Source organism: Falco biarmicus, chromosome Z (genome assembly GCF_023638135.1).
Source record: "Falco biarmicus isolate bFalBia1 chromosome Z, bFalBia1.pri, whole genome shotgun sequence".
NCBI classification, from domain to species: Eukaryota; Metazoa; Chordata; class Aves; order Falconiformes; family Falconidae; genus Falco; species Falco biarmicus.
In genome coordinates, this window is record NC_079311.1 from 72,209,770 (window position 1) to 72,228,771 (window position 19,002).

A 19,002-nucleotide genomic window follows, 5' to 3' on the forward strand; every position below is an offset into this window, starting at 1 on the left:
GGACCACTAGATGTCAGGCAGAGCGAAGAGTTCACCCTGCCTGATCCGGGGTGAATTTCATCCCGCTGTCGGGGATTACTGCAAAGCCTGTGAATCCACTCGAGGAAGGGAGGAGGAAACAAGGTCACAGCCCGTGGGCGGGCTTTCCCTGCAGGACTGTATGTCGCATCCGTCACCCAGACTTCCTCTGCACTTCTCTGTGTGGTGAGGTCTCCCCTTACTGGGGTTGCAATTAGATGCTGTAGGGACAGTGCATCTTTGGCACAAAAACACCCTGATGAAAGGGCTTTAAACCTCACCGATTTAGTGCAGCTTTTAGATGCAAAATTTCTGGTGCGTGGGAGCTAAAAAGTTCTGTGCTGCTTCTTCTCTGAACCAGTTTCATGACATGAGGATAGATGGCCACTGCCCAGTCTCCAAGAGGGACAACAAGAAGCCTTTTTGCTTAACAGGCAGTGTACATAAATACAAAAAAATGCCAGTCCTAGCTCCAGAGAGCAACAGGCAGGAGGGAGAACTGAGTAAAGAAGGAGGGAGATGAAAAGGGGCAAAAATTAAACGAACGGAACTCCTGTCCTTTATGGTTTATTATGAATGTATACTTCATTCTTGATAGCAGCTGAAGAAATGTTTAATCTTGGCAAAAGTAGCTGATCGGCCCAGTGAATGATGACCCTGTGACTGGGTTATAACTGCTCACAGCCCTGACCTGTTAGGGGGAGGGAATCGTGAGTCTCATATTCTCTCACGCTTGGCACACTAGTTGGAACGGAGATATCACATTATACCTGGAGCCCCCGGATTTTACAACTAACGGTATTTGTGTCTATGATGAATTCTCCTAAATAAATGCTTTAGAGGTGTTCAAAATCAACATGTAAGTCTGATTTACCATGTACCAACCTGCGTATTTTTTTTCAGAACTGCTTTTCAACACAATAAAAACTGGTAATGCTCAGTATGTTGCAGGACAGACAAAACTTCACAGCTTTGTAGTATGCCATTTCTAAATATGTTGGATTTTCTAAGTGATACGCTTTTAATAAAATGTTTTGATAGATTTGCTAATCAACAATAAAAATCCATAAAACATTTGCACAAGAACATTTTTAGTAATTATCTGCATTAACAAGTTCCTAATAGTTTAATTTATAAAAACAAAAATAATTTGTATTAATGAAATTTTAAATTAAAACCTGAGTTCTACAGTGATGACAGCACTTTCATTAACAGATGATGAATAACTGTACCAAGTTGCTGGCTTTCTTTATCTGTGTTGCTTTCCCCAGCTGAAGGAGTGGTATGAATCTGGAAAGAAGTCTGTTTTCTGGAGTTTTTGCTTTCACAGTCCAAATAATTTGCCAAGTTCTTCAAGAGAATATTGCATGAAGTCCCAGAAGCATCAGAATCACTAAAGATGTATTTCAGGAAAGTACATGTAGGTGAGCTGAAGTCTCTGTGCTTCAGACTTTGAGCTTTCTCTGCATGAGTGGATTCGTTGGAAAATGGCAAAGCGCAGCTGTGCAGCTTTGTGCTGACACTTACAAGGTTGTTCTGAAGGTAAGCTGGATTTGCTGAAATTGTTTAAGGAATAGAAAAACAGGAGATGAGAAGATGTGACATAGTTCACCTGGTCTTTCTTACATTGCCCAAACTGCAAAATGATACTTACTGAGAGCTCTAAAAAGCAGGTCTTGCTGCTCCAGGTCTAGAAGACAGGTCTGTGCGGGTGGAAGTCATGTCAGTTTTTTAAGAAGTTTAACAACTGAACTTTGTAACATGCTGCAAAGTAAGATAGCATATCATACACATGAGCACACACAGCATTACAAGTGTGAAAGCAGAAAATAATTCTTCCTTAAAGATATTAACCGTCAATTTGCAGGTGCAGGGTAACTATTTTATGCAGAACTTCAAGGCGTGAATCAGTGAAAAGCCACAGAAGGAATTACTAGTGCCATAGGATACTTATTAGCAGATGACAGGACAGGCCATGTTGTGTTGCCCAAATGCCTGCTGTTGTGGGACAGGTAGAAAAAAGTAAAAACATTAGAAATGTCCTGCTAATTCACACCAATACTCTTATAAACCCAGCATATTCTTACTGCTCTGCAGTAGAGACACTATTTAGTGAAAGCATGTGAGCTGGCTACTTCTGTGGGTGACTTGCTTAATTTCCAAAGTTGTTGTTGAAAGACTGCTGGAGGATTCGTTCTTCCTTATTCCTTTCGGTACCTGCTCTTAGGCCTGTTCATGAGCGTATATAATCCCTTTTTGAATGTGTTGATCCTGTTGCTTCTGCTGTGATACAGTCTGCTTGCACGTCCTGTGGCAGCCTAGTTCCAAAGTTCACTATCCACTTTGTAAAGCTGTACTCTCTTTTAGCTAGTTTAAACTCTGCATTTTTAAATACTCTCCCAGTAGTGTCATCAAGTTCCCCCTGCATCTAGCGGTGTTGGATATGGTGGATAGCAATTCTACATTTACCTGATCTATTGCCTTCTTGGTTTTGTTACTCTTCATCATACAGCCTCCGCAAGTAAGGAGTCCCAGCCTTTTTGTATCACTTCATAAGGCAGCTGGTTTATTTCAGTGTTCATTTTTCTGTACCTCTCAGTTCTTGTACATCCTCCTTGAAAGGCACAGACTTGTACTGTCTACAGAACCTGAGGTGTGGCTCCACCAAGGCCTTTATATAGCAGCAAATTGTGTCCTATGTTCTTGTTTTGCCTGTCTTTGCTGAGGACACCCAGCATCTTGCTGCCTTTTTTGGCCAGTGCATTGATTCAATGATTTCAGGAAACTGTCAGTGACAACTCTAAGATCCTTTTCTTGGCTCATAACTGCCAGTTTTGAGTTCAGCGTCATGTAGACACGGTTTAGTTTTTTTTCCATAGGTGCACTGCATTGTCTAAAGGGAAGCTTACCTGGCAACCTTCCACCCATTCAGTTTTGTGAGCTCCTTCTGGAATTTGGCACCATTGGCAAGGAGTTTAACTATTTGAAAGAGTGTATGTCATCTGCACACTTGAAGAGATTTCACTGCGAACATCCTTCTCCAGGGCATTGATAAAGTTGTTCAATAAAACTAGTCCCAGCACCAATTTCTGTAAGGACTCACTTTGAACACTTCTTCATCTGAGTAATATTAGTTAAGCTCTACCATTTGTTTGTTATCTTTTAAGAAGCTTTAAATCCATAAAGGACCTATCCTCCACTCCATGGCAAGTTAGTTTCTGTATTAACCTTTGGTGCAGGAAATGGTCAGTGGCTTTTTGAAAATCCATACATAGTGTATCCACTAGTTTCCTTACTGGTGCACTTACAGAGGTCCAGCAGGTCCATGAGGCAGGTTCTCCCTTTGCAGAAGCTATGGCAGCTCCTTAGCAGTACTCTGTGTTTGTCCATGTGCTGGGTGGGTTTATCTTACCATGGCAGGAAGTCAAAACTGCTGCTGTTTGGTTCCCAGTATCTCCCCCAGCAGGCTTTTACCCTTCCAATCCTGTCTCTATTGTGTTCACAGCTGAGCTTCTATCTGCAGAGTGCTTTACCCACCAGACTGAAGTATACTGTGAAAAGTCGTGAATGGAAAGGAAAGAAGGAACAAGCAAAGCTGGACTCTGTTACTGCTTGTGGCTCTGAAATAGAAGAGCTGCTTTAGGTTAGCAGTAAAGAAAGTCCTGCTCGTGATCCTGGAATTATTTTCACAATTTTAAAACTCTTCTCTATATTTTTAACAAGTGATGCATTTTTTGATAGTGGTGGAGTTTCATGGTGGTTTTGTTGTTGCTAAACTGTGTAAGTCCTCGTGCAGTTTGACAAAGACATTAATTGACAAGAATATTTGTCGATATTTGCTGGAGTAGCTTTGGAGGGATGTTATTCTGGTAGGATTCAGTATCACAGATGTAGGATTCAGTATTACAAATGTCAAATGTTCAAAATCATGAGTTGGGCCCCTTTAAGACTGACTTAAAAATAGTAATTTGGATCTCTTTTTCTTTACTTTCTGATCCTTTATGTCACACCATGTTTTTAGACAGAAGCAAGGACTGGAAATGTATTTGAAGACAGCATAAGCAAAATTCTCCTAATTCTGAGTCTAGGATTTTGCAATATAGTACTTTGTAAGTACTGCAAGAGCTGGCAGCACTTCTGTTTTGCAAAGGAAGAGCTCAGGCCCTGGCCTGATGCCACACAGCGTGTGCTTCATGCAAGCATGGAGCAGCTGCATAGCTGGTGGATGTGGCCTTGGAAGATCTCATCTGACTCGTCTGAATTCTGAAGCAGTTCAGAGCTTTTGAGGCAAATTGTTGGCCCATGGAGGGGGAAACCCAAGGAAGTGCAGTGCTCATGCTTTGTACTGAGGGGTCTGTAAGCTGCTGGCAGGTTAGAGCAGTTGAGTCAGGGAACTAGCCTGGTCTGGACTCCTCTAGAGTTCTAGGATCTAGAGAAAGGAAACTGAAAAAGTTTTGTATGTTCTTCTCTTCATCAGGCATACCAGATGCTGTTTGGCCACAGCTGACAGCTTGGATGATACTTTTTCAGTTAGGTGTTACCCAGGGGTACCTGTAGAAGGATTAACATTTGGCCTGACCCTCAAGTCCCTTCAAAATGCATTGTGTCAAAGTACTGTCTATATGTGTCAATAGGGACAAGGTACACATTCCAAGGGTACATATCTAGCATTTTTGTAGCACCTTGGGGGACATCAGATCATCAGATTGCTAAGAGAAAGCCCCGTCAAAGAGAAACAACTGGGGCTGGAAGAGATTAACAACTGCGTGTAACTCCCTGGTTTTAGCAATTCATGTTGATGCATTAGCCTATACACCGCCGTTCCCCCAGTATCCAAAAGGATGCTCTAGGAGCCGTGGCACATGTTTTCCGTGTCACACATTCTCGTCTTGCCTGAGAAATGCTCAGATGAAGCACAGGCATATGAGCACACACATGCAGGAATCGATGAAGGAATGAAGGTGTTCACACCTGAACTTCTTTAAAGCCACCTGGCAGGCAACAAGATGAATGACTGTATTCTTTATGTGAATAAATTGGATTATAATAATAGCATTCTGCAGCTGAAGCAAACTTTAAATGTTGTGCTCAACCTTTCATGAGAGGATTTAACTTAATTTTCTTAAAGGGAAAACGTTACTTCTTAACAACATGTGCCACACGATGGCAGCATAATCCAATGAGACGAAAATTTTGGCTGTCATGGCTGGGAAACATCGCAGTTTTTAGGAGACAAATGCTGTCTTACAAAGCCACAGTACGTCTGAAAATGAAGCGCTGGCAGCGTCTGAATAGCTCTTTTGCACTGCGGAGGCTAAGTGGCACAGTGGGTTAGTACCATAGCCTTTTTCTTCTGGAGACTCAGCCTTACATCCTGACTGAGCCTAGAAATGAAAGCACGTTGGGTGGTCTCATCTCAGTCCCCATTTGTGCATATCACAAAACCACCAGGCAATTTGGCATGGCCAGGAATTGCTGCCTGGGAGAGGAGCGGGATTCAAATAAGAGAGGAACTGCAGGTCACAAGCAAAGCGAACCACCAGATCTGTGAAGGGAGGTTTGTGTAGCACCTGCTCCAGCTGAAGGACAGTCACCGTCCGTAATCAGTACTAATTTTATTATGAATAAGTTTGCACTGTAGTTTATTCTCTCTGTGTGAACTCCAAGTCAGATCTTTATTTTATCCTTCTCCCTACTGCTGTTCATGGGAGTTTTGCCAGTGAGAGGAGCCAGCAAGCACCACGGGATTTGGCCTGTTTTTATGTACAATTATGTTGAACAAATTCATTTAGTTTTGTTTTGAAGAAAGGGTAATATAAATTCTTAAATACACCTCAAGTATCTGCAGCACAGGAGATAGTAGTGCAAAGGTACTGTGTACTAGGGGCAGATCTGCAGGGTCTGGGTGGTACACGAGACGTGACACAGGTGTCTCTCCTCCTCCGTTGCACAGGCTCCCCACAATCTTGATTTGTCTGGAAACAACCCTGGTACTAGGGCAATGCTATTGTCCCCATTTTATTGATTGGGAACTAAAACACAGAAAAGTTAAATCATGTCTATGTTTATGAAGCAGACCAAGAATACTAGTGAGACCTGAGCCTGGGTGTATGGAGACCTGCTGCTTCTTGGAGGAGAAGCTGTAAAAATGAAGAGTATAGCCAAGCGACCAAGTGGGATGGATGGAGAGAGGAATAGGGTACTGTGGAACGTGAGAAACTGCTCGAGGCATTGAAATGAAACATGATGCAGGAAATGGATACAAGTTTAGGAGGAAAAATAATAGTAACAATAGAGGAAAAATATCAGGGAAGAGTTATTTTGTATCATTTTTTATCAAATATCCAGGAGTTTTAAAAAGCTTTTAGAAAGCCAACAGTATAATGAAGAAAAAAATATAAGCAAACAGGAAAAGCAGAAAAATGTGCAATATCTGGAGAAAGGAAGTTGTAAAGAACAAAGAAAAAACATTAATACAAAAATATACTGCTAAAAATGCAGTTTGAAGCAAATACTTTTGAAGCTGTGCCAACTTCTGTAAATACAATTGCTTTAAAGTGAGGAGATACTATAGAGAAGTTGAAATATTTCATTTTGACATTTTCCTACAAAATGGTTCAATGTTTTTTTTTCTGAATTACAGTTCATTTTACAGCTGAGTTTGTTTTAATTTAAAATACAGTAAAAGGAATCCAGAAGTGAGATAGGATGTTTAGGATGTTTCAACAAGTGGAGAATGAAACATTTCATTATACCTGAAAGAGACTTTCTTTTTTTTTTTTTTTTTTTTTTTAAAGCAATCAAAAAATTGTTTCATGGTGTCCTGGAAGAATATTGTCCCCAGTTTTTCAGTTCTCTCACTGAAGTGAAAAATCAATTATTTGTGCAGCCCTAGTTGTGTAATGAGGCATGTTGAAGAAAAACTTTGGTTAGAGTTGCAAGTGCTCCTGTACTAAAATTTTGGAATTTTAGATATATCTGGGTATCTGAGAGACATCTGAGGAGCCAAGTGGGGGAAGAGGGGAAAGGAAGAAGCTCACCACGCAGGATTATATCATCTGACTGCAGCTCTCTTTGTTTGAAGGAATTTTGTTGCTTCACTGATGTTGCAATTCTGGGTTTTCAGTGTAGCGTGGAGGTGGACAAGTCCTTCTCCATCTTCTAAGAGTCTTTCCATCTAACTCCATCCTTCCAGGGTAAGCCATTCTCTTCAGAAAGATGACACTGAAGTCCAGGAACGGAGTGATCTATCAGTTCTTCTCAGATTTTTTACCCTGTTCTGGGAAATGGTTGATCACACTAAAAGCCTAAACAGATCACACACTGTTGATCACACCTAGCACACCACCGATCACATCAGAAGCCACTCTTCTGTACCATTTCCATTGTAGCATTATTAAACCAAGCATGTGTTATAGAGTTAGTTGAAAAAAATGCCCTAAATTTCTTAGGAGTTGCGACTGCATTGGAACACAAATGTCACTTTGCAAATTCAGTCCTTCAGAAGGGAAGACAGAAATACTTCCCTGTGCCAGTAGCTGATTACATGCATGGTCACTTTGCTTTATACTGGCCACACACCATTACAGACGCATAAATTCTTGCCCAAGGATGGCATGGCTGTTTTGTACCCTGATTTCCAAATGAAAACACTGCTGACAAATTATGGAATAACCAGAGATCTTTGTTCTGCATGGGGGTACAGAAGACTAAGCAAGGCCACTGTGCCAGTAATATCTCCAAGTGAGGCACTAACGCTCCTTATTTAGCTTTTCCCATCACCATAGTAATTCTAGAAACACAAAGATTGTTACCCGTATTGAGTAAATGACTGTGTAGATAACTAGAAAAAAACTGGGAAAAGCTATGCTTATGTAGTATAGAACACCATGTCTTCTCTGAAGTTTTTTTACAAAACTGGTTGCATTATATATTGTTTTCACTCAAAATGCTACAAACAAATTTCCTAGAGGTCATTGTCCAGTGGCTTGTCATTGTATGTTCAGGAAAGCAGGATTTCTCCCTGCTGCCGCCATCTGCTCCAACCAACACAACTTTCCAGATGCAAGTGGTTCAGCTTGTGTTTTATATACCTTCCCAGCCCTTCTGACAAGACATTCCCTTTCATTAGATGATAACTGCTAGCTGACGTTGTTGGCAAATGAACTCTGACCCCATCACAAACCACTTCTATGAGAAAAGCAGGGGATTGTCTAGGCTAGCTGTAATGTTATGACTGTCTAATACCCCGGTCAATGGGTGTTTTCCACCACCTAATTATACATCCCAAATGAACTGGCAGCTTTGCAGTAGCTGAATCATTGAAAATGTAAATACTTATTTTTTAATGTGTTTTGCAGATATCAATATGAATTTATATAATTTAATTTGAACAGGATAAACATTGGTTCTTTTAATTTTTAATGTTCTTCCCTGTCCCCTTCTACTTGTTTATTTTTGTTCATGAAACCGTAAGCAGAGGTTTGAAGTGAGGAAGCCTTGCTATATCAAAGCCCTGCAGTTCCTGAAATGCCATATTATAAGTTTGTGAACTCTGAGTTTGTGTGAAGCTTCTGTTATAGACCCTTTGAAAGAAACTTTAAATCAGAAAAAAGCAGTAATGTAAAACTATTTTTATTGAAAATACATCTACAAAGTAATGTTTCACAATCCACTCTGGATGCATACAATGCAGTACCAGTGAGGGATGGGGAAGGGAATCTTTCTATAATACCTGATTTTTGTAAGAACAAAGTTAGTATAAAAAAAGATCACATTCTTTGTGACACAATTCATTTTTCTCAGCTGATGTCATAGAAAGACAGCCATTTACATTGTCTTTGCAATGTATTTCCAAACAGAATCTTAACAAAAAATTAAATTGTTATGCCATAAATTCTACAGTTAATGTTTATACACACATTCTGAATACAGTATCTATATAAAAATATCTCTAAATACATATCAGAAAATGCCTGTCTGTATCCTAGATTGGCATTTTGTTAGAAAAACCCCCAAACCACATTTGTTTTCTTTTAGAGACCTGTTTAGAGCTTTGTTGGTTTGATTGCTCAATGCTCTGTGTTAAACCCTGCACACTTCATTCACTGGAGAGTTCCTGCTCATACAGTCTGGGTTACCCAGCTGGAGGAGATGGGCAGGAGTTTTCAGTCCTAAAAGAAGTCTTGCCTGGGAAAAGATTTGCCTTCACCCAGCATGCTAACATTTTCACTACAGTTACTTGGACACAGTATTTATGTTCTTTTAGTGACAGAAACAACATATTGAATGTTTTTTGAGAGGTAACTGGGGCATAGCAAGGGAATCCTTCATTTCCATCATCAGAATTTTTTGGTAGAGGGAGAGAGAAAGAAGAAAACTGAACATTTTAAGAAAAAAGATCACTCAACACTATCGTGCCTGTCGATTAGTATTTTTTCATTCCCCCAACTGTAACTGCATTATAAAACCTTCCACTTTAACCTTTATAATAATACAAGGCAAAAAGGAAAAACTACATAATTTATATTTCTAAAAAAGGGCTTCATCAGGGAATAATCTTGAAATTAACAAAAAATGCCACAAGATTACAAGTGCATTGTCTCCCTTTTTTCATTCTTTTCTTATCTTTTCCCTGAAAGAAACCTACAATATTGCGATTTAAAATCCTTTCTAATTAAAACTTCAACGTTTATTATAGTACTGACTATTTTGCAATTTATATATTTTTCCTAGTAAAAAGTAAAAAAGCACCCATTAGTTTTGCTTTCTAAAGGGTTATTTTTTCTTTTTGAGATGCTACTGATAAACACCAGGATTTCAAAATTTCACATTGACATAGGGAGCCTTCTTCAGATGGAAAAAAGTAAATCCAGCTAACAGCTCTGATAACTTATCAATGGGATGACCAAGCATTTGGGAGGTTTCCAATCAGAAAACCTCCTGTTGGTCTCAGGGGTTCAGATTTAGAATCCCGTCCCTTTAGGATCTGAGCATCTCACCCTTCTGCACCTTCTGCAGAAGGCTGGCACTGCCTTCTACTCCTATTATTGCTTATTAAGTAGATAACCAGTGTATCCAGAGTATGCTATAGGGTTTTTTTTTCCAAAATGAGATGAGATGTTTTCTGTCCCAGAGGTCCCAGCCTAGGACCTTGCTCTAAAGAACAGACACACAGATTGTTCAACTGAGTTGTGGTGTTGAAATTAAGGGGAAAAATCCAGACTGGAGGTACCTACATATATGTAAATGTTTGCAAGCCAGTGGGAGCTGACTAGGCTAAGTTTTTGTCAAGATCAGCTGAGGCTAATATGAAAAACTGTGTCTAGATAAAATAACTTTCTTAGAAATATTTCAACTCAGCCGATAAAAGAGCTCATCTAGGGTATATTTTTTATTTATATATCTTCCCTCTTTTTATCCTTTCGATTAATGTCCTTCTTTTTATTGTCTTGTTACTATTTTAACAATGATATAACAGTAGAGAAAAAAATCAGATAAAAAAAGATCAGATAAAAAAAGCAAAAATCCTGTAAATTTACTTAGCTGGATGCAGTTACCAAGTTAGAAGTATTGCTTGTGTGTTTAGATGTTAGGAATTTTGCAACAAGTATTTAAAAAAATAAAACCGTTTCGGTCTCTGTTGTCTGTTTTTACTTTCCAGTTCATGTTAAAAAAAAGTTTCACAGGACTGAGTAACATATACACTGAATTTTGTTTTTATTCTATTGACAATCTCTCTTTTTTTATCCCCAGTTAGCACATGTCTAGCAGGACCAGTGTTGTTGCCTGTCAATATTTTTAAGTGGGAAGTCAACATATAACACGATCACTGCTAATTAATTCTTTCCAGTGCTACTATAAAGGGAGAAATCAAGGAATAAATGAACTCTGTGATTTTAAGATACAAAAGGCTGGGAAAAGTGTGTATTTTCCACACTTGTAATGTTGGACTCATGCTTTCTCTACCCTACATCTTGGTTTCACTATCTACTGGCTTCTCACTCTCATTTTCTTGTGAGATCAGTTGGTATGGTTTCTTCATTTCATTCTCCTCTATCACAGAATTACCCATTTCAGCATCCCTGTTCTTCAGCTCATGCCGTGATAAATGTTCAACAATTCCTGCTCCAATGGAGTCTCCCAAGACATTGGTAGTGGTACGGAGACGATCCCTAAGGAGAAATAGTAAGTTAGCCTTGATTTCACTTGTTCAGGGAAACATGCAGGCTAGATGTTAAAATGGCCTTTAAACAGCTACTAGATGATTCAGCTCTTTTATACATATTTCTTTCTCTGAACTGCTAATGCCATTATTTCTTCTACAGAGATTAACAAATACACTAGGATTTGGAGTCACAAACACGTTCATACTCTTGGCAACTTCACAGCAAGAAACAGCTGAGTGATGAAGATAACAAAGGGAGCATATGGCAGATGCTTCTTGGAGGCATTTTTGTACTTTGGTGGTTTGGGTTGGTATCCTATGAACATGTAAGCCAATGAGAATCTACCTTGTTAGGGTCATTTCTCTCCTTACCATGACCTATGGTCATTAATTTAGGGTGGAATAGTGCTGAAATAATGAAAATTAAACTACATCTCAGCCCTCTCAGAAGGCTTTGCCCAGAAGAGGTAGGAGGCAGATTGGCGGGGAGTGCCTGGCACTGTTACTTAGTAAGCGTCCACATATATAAGGCTGTCTGTGGGCATGTGACTAGACAATCGTTTGAAGACACTATGTTCTGATAACAACATGGGCAGCTTCTTGCAGGGATCACTTAGGAAAACAGAAGGGTAAAAGCTTCTAGAAACTATAACTGATAGGTGTTAGACGAAACAGAGGTCAGAGGAAACCTGCCTTTGATTTTCCCCATATACCTACAGGTGTCAGTTAGTTTTCCACAGACAGAGGAATGGAAAAACTGAGGGGCAATACATCTGATGGCTGGATAAAAGAATTAGACAACTGGTTTTCATTTCTCTGTCCATGGAGTGACATGTAAACCTTTCCTAGATTAGATAGTCAGCAGGGCTGCAAACAACCGGGTTGGATCTGAACCAGCTCTGAGCCTGATTGATGGGAAGGTTTTCATTGCCATCCTACAAAAATAGAAGACTAAAGCAATTATTTGCTAATTTTGTACAGTGCATCTGAAATTTTTCTTAGTACTCTAAGGATTCAGATTTTTAAGTAACCCTTTTGCATGCAAGAGGAGTCATCATTAACACCCCTCACCATCTGCTCTAATGCCTTAACCACAAGAAATTGTGATTCTTTTTAATACTTCCTTCCAACTGTCTTCCACAGCAAAAGTACACTGCTGATTGCAGTATTGCCAGAATGTCCCTGGCTATTGTACTTCTAAACATGGTCTAAGCCTTTAGTGACTCCACAAAAATACTTACAAGAACCAGTCCACCGCAATGATAAGAGTGATATCATCTGTAGGCAAACCTACTGATGTAAGCACAATGACCATGGTGACCAGTCCAGCTTGAGGAATGCCTGCAGCCCCAATACTGGCAGCTGTAGCTGTGATGCTGTGCAGAGATGGGAAGAGCAATTAATTGCATTCCATAATAAACTCCCCTTATCACCTGGCAAACATTAAAAACAGATATGAAGCAAGAAAGCATTTGCTCAGGAGTACATAAAAAGATGATCCCTGTCCCTTACCTGAGCACTGCATAGCTGCAGGGGGGTATGGATCTTAACTCAAAATGTTTACACTAAACCTTTATCCAGAACCCTTGAAACAGGATTTTGTTAGGTGTAAATCCCCTACTAGATGCTAAGGGCTAGACAAAAGCATTATAGCTACATGCCCACACCCACTGAACAAACTCACTCCACAAGCTTGAACATGTTAAAAGAGAAGTTGAGGAGGTAATTTTGTCCTGGCAGATCTAATGCAAGAACTTTTGTTCTCTATCCATCTCACTGTAACTTCACACCAGATGAAGTATCTGTCCTCCAGCAGCTGGCGTTCTGCCATCAGAAAAGAGAAAGCTGCCAGAAACCCTGTCAAGATAGTAACTTGACAGAAATATTCACACCTGGTTTGAGAAGAATTTATTTTGTCAGGTGGTTTGGCAGGGAGTAGCTCTAGTACTAATGAACAAGGAACTATTGCCCTAGAGTGTGAAGACAGTTAGGCCTTCTGTTGATGAATATTGAATTACGCTGGTGGTTTTTATGGAGAGAAGCACTTCTGCTTGAAAATCTTCTACATTCCTGGTTCCACCGTATGTGTACCATCAGTGTTCCAGAGTGAAAAATACAAGTGTGTCTGTCCTGCAGTGTCCCTCTCTCTCCTTGCTGACATGTATTTCTTCTGCACATGTACCCATCACCCTTTCCTCTTGAACTGTTTGAGTAACATAGCAAAATTAATGCATATCAGTTATCATTGAGTGCTGTTTAGTGGGTTGTTTGCTGTTCTATTTCAAACATGAAGACTTGTGTGCTTGAAAACATACCTGTTTTCTCCACCTCTGTCTGTTGGTGTAATAAAAGATGCTAGTGCCCTTTACACAGCTTTCTCTGCTTGTACCCTGAAAACATCAGGACCAGTAAAACACTATCTCTCCTAGAATCAGCACTGCGATGCTCTTATGCTGCTGCTTTGTACATGTATCTGGTACTGATTGTAAGTCTGTAGCTACCAACAGCTGCATGAGCCTTTAAGAAAACTTAAAGGCCATTAAAAACTGTTCTTATTGACTCTACTAAGCGCAGTGATAGGTGTGTCATGTTACAGGTTTTTTTAAGGTTTACCTAATGGACAATACATGCTGGGGGGCATCTTCTGTGCAGAAGATGTGATTCATTACAGTTACTCATCTGCTGTTAGCAGTTCTTGTGTTTAGCACTAGATGGTTTCATTTAATCCCACATATAACAGCAAGAAGGAGTCAACACAAAGGTGCTGTTATTAGACATAGGTAATAATGGCTTCTGTACCTGATTGTGATAATCTGCCCAAAGTTCAGATCAAAGTTGTTAACCTGTGCAATGAAAATTGCAGCCAAAGCCTCATATAAAGCAGTTCCATCCATATTGATTGTAGCACCAACTGGGAGTACAAATCTCGTAACTCGTTTGTCCACTCCGTTTATTTCTTCTAGACACTTAAATGTAACAGGTAGTGTTGCAGAACTGAAACAGAAAGAAGGTAATATATGATATAAATTCTACAAAGAGGGAATGAAAAGAGTGTCAGGCATTGTGATGACAAGAGAGATTGTTCTGTTTTTCTTAATTTTTATGTGATCTACCAGAATATTTTTTTTTAAACATGCAAAGGCTGAACTTAAAGACTTCTAATGACGGACATTCTCCTAATGCTCTTGGAAACTTTTTCTAGTGGTTAATTACTGCTACTCTCTATATAGTCCCTAGTCTGAATGTGTCTTAACTTCAGTATTTTGATATGAGATTCTTCTGCTAGGCAGAGGAATCTATTTAAAAATTCCTACTTCTCATTTTTTATGTTAGGATTCAGTCATCCCTAAACATTGTTTTCCTGAAGTTATACGAAATAAGCTATTCAGGTCTTCAGTAAACAGTAAGTTTTCTTTTTTTTTATTTGCTGGGCATTTTGTTGGACGGTTACATTACTTTACCACTTGTGGGTTAACACCAATAGGCAGCTAAGCACCACACAGCCACTCGCTTACTTGCCCCCGCACCCTGAGTGGGACAGGCAAAGACAAAGAGAACAGTAAAAGGATAAAAACACAGAGGCTGAGATATATATAAAAAAAATATTAGTGCATCAAGGATAAGTGGAAGAAGAGAGAAAGAAAACAAAGCAAAAGAAATGATGCAAAGGCAATTGCTCACCACCTCCCACAGGCAGACCAATGCCCAGCCAGTTTCTGAGTAAAAGATGGCTAGCCTCCCTAAAACCCCCTCTTTGACCTTTTTTATTGCTAAGCATGATGTATATGGCATAGAACATCTCTTTGTGTACTTTCGGTCATATGCCTGGTTGTGTGTCCTCCCAACCTATTGCGCGCTCACTGTTGGGCAGACTGAGGAACAGGGGAGTCCCTAATTCTGTGCACTCACTGTTCAATAGCTAGAGCACCAGCGTGCAGTCAGTGTTGTCTTGGTCACAAATCTAAACCACAGCACCATATGAGCTGCTATGAAGACACTTAACTGTCCCAGCCAGGGTCTCTACACCACTTATTCTTGTTCCCCTGCTGCTAGATCCAAATAAGATATAAACTGTAATTCCATTTGAAGATGAATTCAACTGAACATTTGGGCTTCCTGTGCTACAGGAGTACCCAGTCGGCCCACGGGATGCCAAGATCCCTTTCAGAGGCACTGCCTCAGGAGGAAGGATAAGGTGGCTGCCTCTAGGAGCTGCCTGGGCTTGCTCTTCTTAAGGATATATCTCTGTATCTGATCACACCAAGGTAAAGAGGTTTTTCAAGACCCAGCAATTCAGATTACTCTATCTCAGTGACCTCTTCATTCTTAGCTACTTATAAAATGTAAAGTAAAAAAGAACTGTGGAGGATTGTGCTAGAAAAAAACTCTTTTCTGATGGTCAAGCTACAGTTGAACTTTAAGCAATTTTTAAATCCACTTGTAGTATATTATGCTCTTTTGCATTAAACCAGGTTCTTGCTGAGAATCTCGAGCACACCAAGTGCAATGTCTTACAGAAGCTGGAACACATCCTTTTAACACTGTTACTGTTACCCACTGAAGTTGTAGTTTTGTTTTATTTTCTCTTAAACCATGTTGACTGACATTAGTTTTATTAAATCCTTTTAAAAACCATTGCTAATCAAATTCTCTTTTAGGTGTTTCACAGATTTGCAAGGATTGATATCAATATGTCAAATGTGAAATTAATAATTATCTCTCTCTACCAATTAATGTACTGTCATGATTTTCTTAAGTCCTCAGGAGCTTTTTCAATGGTAGAAAACTTAACCAGATTCTACATCAATGCTCACAATAGCTTCTTATCCAGATCTTCGAAGTAATTCCCAACACCAGGGACTTGTATTCAGTAATATAGAATACCTGACCTAGAACATCTGACTTCAGGAGACAGTTTTAAAATCTATTAAAATGAAAGGTGTTTTATGAAAGGTCATATGGTATAGAAATGTATATTTTATTACAATAATGTTTCCTGTCACCATAGATGCAAACAGTTTTTTTTATTCACATGACATGCCTATGACTGCCATCAAAAAAGAGCCAAAGTGGCATTTCTGTTGCAGGTTGTGTATCAATCACTGGCTACCAGGATTTTGAGCACAGAATGTCAGCTGCAACTAAGGGCTGTCAAGCTCACTCAGAACCCCCACTGAACTTTGTTGTTTTCTGATCCATTTTGCCATGCATGTCCTTTGCCAGCTGCATCCTTTACCAGCAAGCCACTACAAACTGCTTAAAAATCTCAAACACTGAGGCTAATCAAAATCACAAGTGTTCCAGCCATTCAGTCAGCATCAGCAAACAGGCTCATTTAATCTCTGTTCAGGGATTCTTATAGAAAATAGAGTTCAAGTCAACATAATAATTATCTCTATCGGAGAGCAGCAGGTCTGAAATAAAGTGTCCAAGTGAATACTTGAATACAGAGCTAACCAACTACATTAGGCATCTTTTTTTCCTCAAACCAGTAATATTATAAAAACAGTATGGCCTTAAGATACTGTATTATACCTTGAAGATGTTCCCAGAGCTGTGACTAATGCCTGGATTAAGCCTCCAATAAATACCCAAGGGTTCTTACGGGTGATCAGGAAGTAGAGAAGAGGTAGGACAATGACAGCATGAATTAGCAAACCAATGATAACTGTTACAGTGTACATGGCCAGCTGACCACCGATCACACCCATATCTTCCATCTCAACAATTTTTCCAGCAATCAAAAAGAGGATTCCAAGTGGAGCATACCTGAAAATAAGAAATCAAATCAGTATTGTACTGAAGAAAACAGAAATTCACTCCTCCATTCATACCTTTTGTGTTTATACACATGCACGACTGTAGGATTTCACTGTAGAGGTGACTATTAAAAAGAAGTTCAACAGTTTAACTCTTTAATTCTTAACTGTTCAACCTGGATTAAACCACAGCAGCAAATGTTTCTGATAGGCTCCATTGGATTCAGGATCTGGTAAGGGTTTCAAGATGTACAGCATGCCTTTCAGACATGTAGGTAGATGAGCTACCTTTGGAATTCAAGTGACATTCAGAAGCTAATTTGGCCAATTCTGTTATAATTCTGTATGTATGCAGGAAGGCTCAGCTGACATAGTTGTAGACTATACAAGTGCTCAGTTCTATCATCTCACCAGTGCTGCTTCCCATGCTGTTGGAAAGGAATGCACAGGGAGCACTGGATAGATACTTTAGCAAGAAGCCACCATTTACAAAGGTTAGCTGCACTGTGGGGCGGCCACAAGGGTGGTGTGATCTGCTTTTTCCTATCGGTGAGCACAGCTACAGATGAAGAAACGGCTATCACTGAGCATAAACTAACATAATTCTGCTGCATCTGGGCTTTTGGTACTGCCTTATTTTTATAAATGTCCACTTGCTTTTTCACACTAAGTTACCATAGAATAAAATTTATCCAGAATATCTCAATTGCACTTTAAGCCATCAAATCCATGTAGAAATTTCTCAGATGTAACAATTATAATTCACTGCTTTATCATCTTAATCATGCTTGTAAAGAAGGAGGAAAGATTTTGGTTTCGTATAGATGCTTCCAGACGGAATAGAATTATTGGAAAAATACTGTTAGTTTTGTATCTGCTATTGCAATGTATCTGTGTGTGCTCTTGGGTATGCTTTTAGACTTGATTTGTTTGTTTGTTTTCTGCAGTAAAGGAGGGAACGAGACATAATTTCCTAATTACCCTTCTACCTGACAAATAACAAATCTTCGTTGTTGAAAAGACTTCCTACCTAACGTTTCAGTGAAAAGGTATTGGATTTATTTATCTATTGAATACAATAAAGAAAGTAGGGAAATTATGTGTATGTGTAAGCAGTGCAGCTACAATGCAAGGATGTGTGTATATGCTATGCAACTGCAGGAACCAGTTTGGTTGGAAACTAACAATAACAAGGTCTTGCTGCATAGAAATAAGATCATGGCAGAGGTTTGTCTGTTTCCTTTAGTGAAGGCAGATTAGGATATAAGGAAACTTTGATAGCATACTGTTGTGATTGCTATCTTTATGAAGACATAGAATGGCTCTGTATGTTTAACAAGGTCTGCCACAGACCCTGATTTTTCTCATGTCAAAAGCTAAACACACTGAAAGAGTAGGTGTGTTCAGGCAGATTATTGACATACAGAATTACAGTTCTTGTGTTGGTTTATGAAAAAAGCTACAAGGTAGTTAAGAACCTATTGTCTGACTTCCTGCCAAACAGACTCTTGCTATCCGATACCTGACTGTGATGAAAAAATATTGTTAGTACCTTAAGACGGATTTTATCAAAGGGGCACTTACCACATGATTAGAGCTACCAATCGCATGATAGCCTCATTGAGGCTATCAAAGAAGTCTTTTAATGCCTGACCTTGCTCCTTCATGCTTCCGATCACCAGGCCAAAGCTTATTGAGAAGACCACCAAGCCAAGGGCATTCACTCCATTTACAGAACCTGGAACGGGAACTATTTCCTCTTTCATCTGGGTGAGGGTTTCCATTGCTTCTGACACATTGCTTATTATGGAAGCCACTGTGGATGTGTCATTGGATGGAATACCTACTTTAAACATTCTCTTTTCATAGTTAGTTTTGAACTGTTAAAACAAAAATAAAGATAGGAATTCTGTGAATTACAGCAAACAAAGGTAAAAATCACACATTAAATTATTAATTATTATTGCAGGACCTTTTAATTCTTTGTGTAGTATTTGTTGGTAAAACGTCTTGTGATAAAAACCTGGCTTTCCTGAAAGCAACAAAAATGTATATGAA

The 19,002-nt window shown here is 39.4% G+C and overlaps 1 protein-coding gene across 1 annotated transcript in view; it reads right to left on the reverse strand.

The window, feature by feature from the left end:
* Window positions 1-8,636: 8,636 nt before the first annotated feature.
* Window positions 8,637-19,002, reverse strand: part of SLC1A3 (solute carrier family 1 member 3) — a 68,213-nt gene continuing 57,847 nt past the window's right edge. Inside the window, exons 6-10 of the mRNA XM_056325130.1 lie at window positions 18,529-18,824; window positions 16,721-16,954; window positions 13,985-14,179; window positions 12,427-12,561; window positions 8,637-11,192 (exon numbers count right to left, since the gene is read on the reverse strand). Coding sequence (XP_056181105.1) covers window positions 10,988-11,192; window positions 12,427-12,561; window positions 13,985-14,179; window positions 16,721-16,954; window positions 18,529-18,824 — 1,065 coding nt within the window. The 3' untranslated portion in view covers window positions 8,637-10,987. The remainder of the gene's footprint in view (window positions 11,193-12,426; window positions 12,562-13,984; window positions 14,180-16,720; window positions 16,955-18,528; window positions 18,825-19,002) is intronic.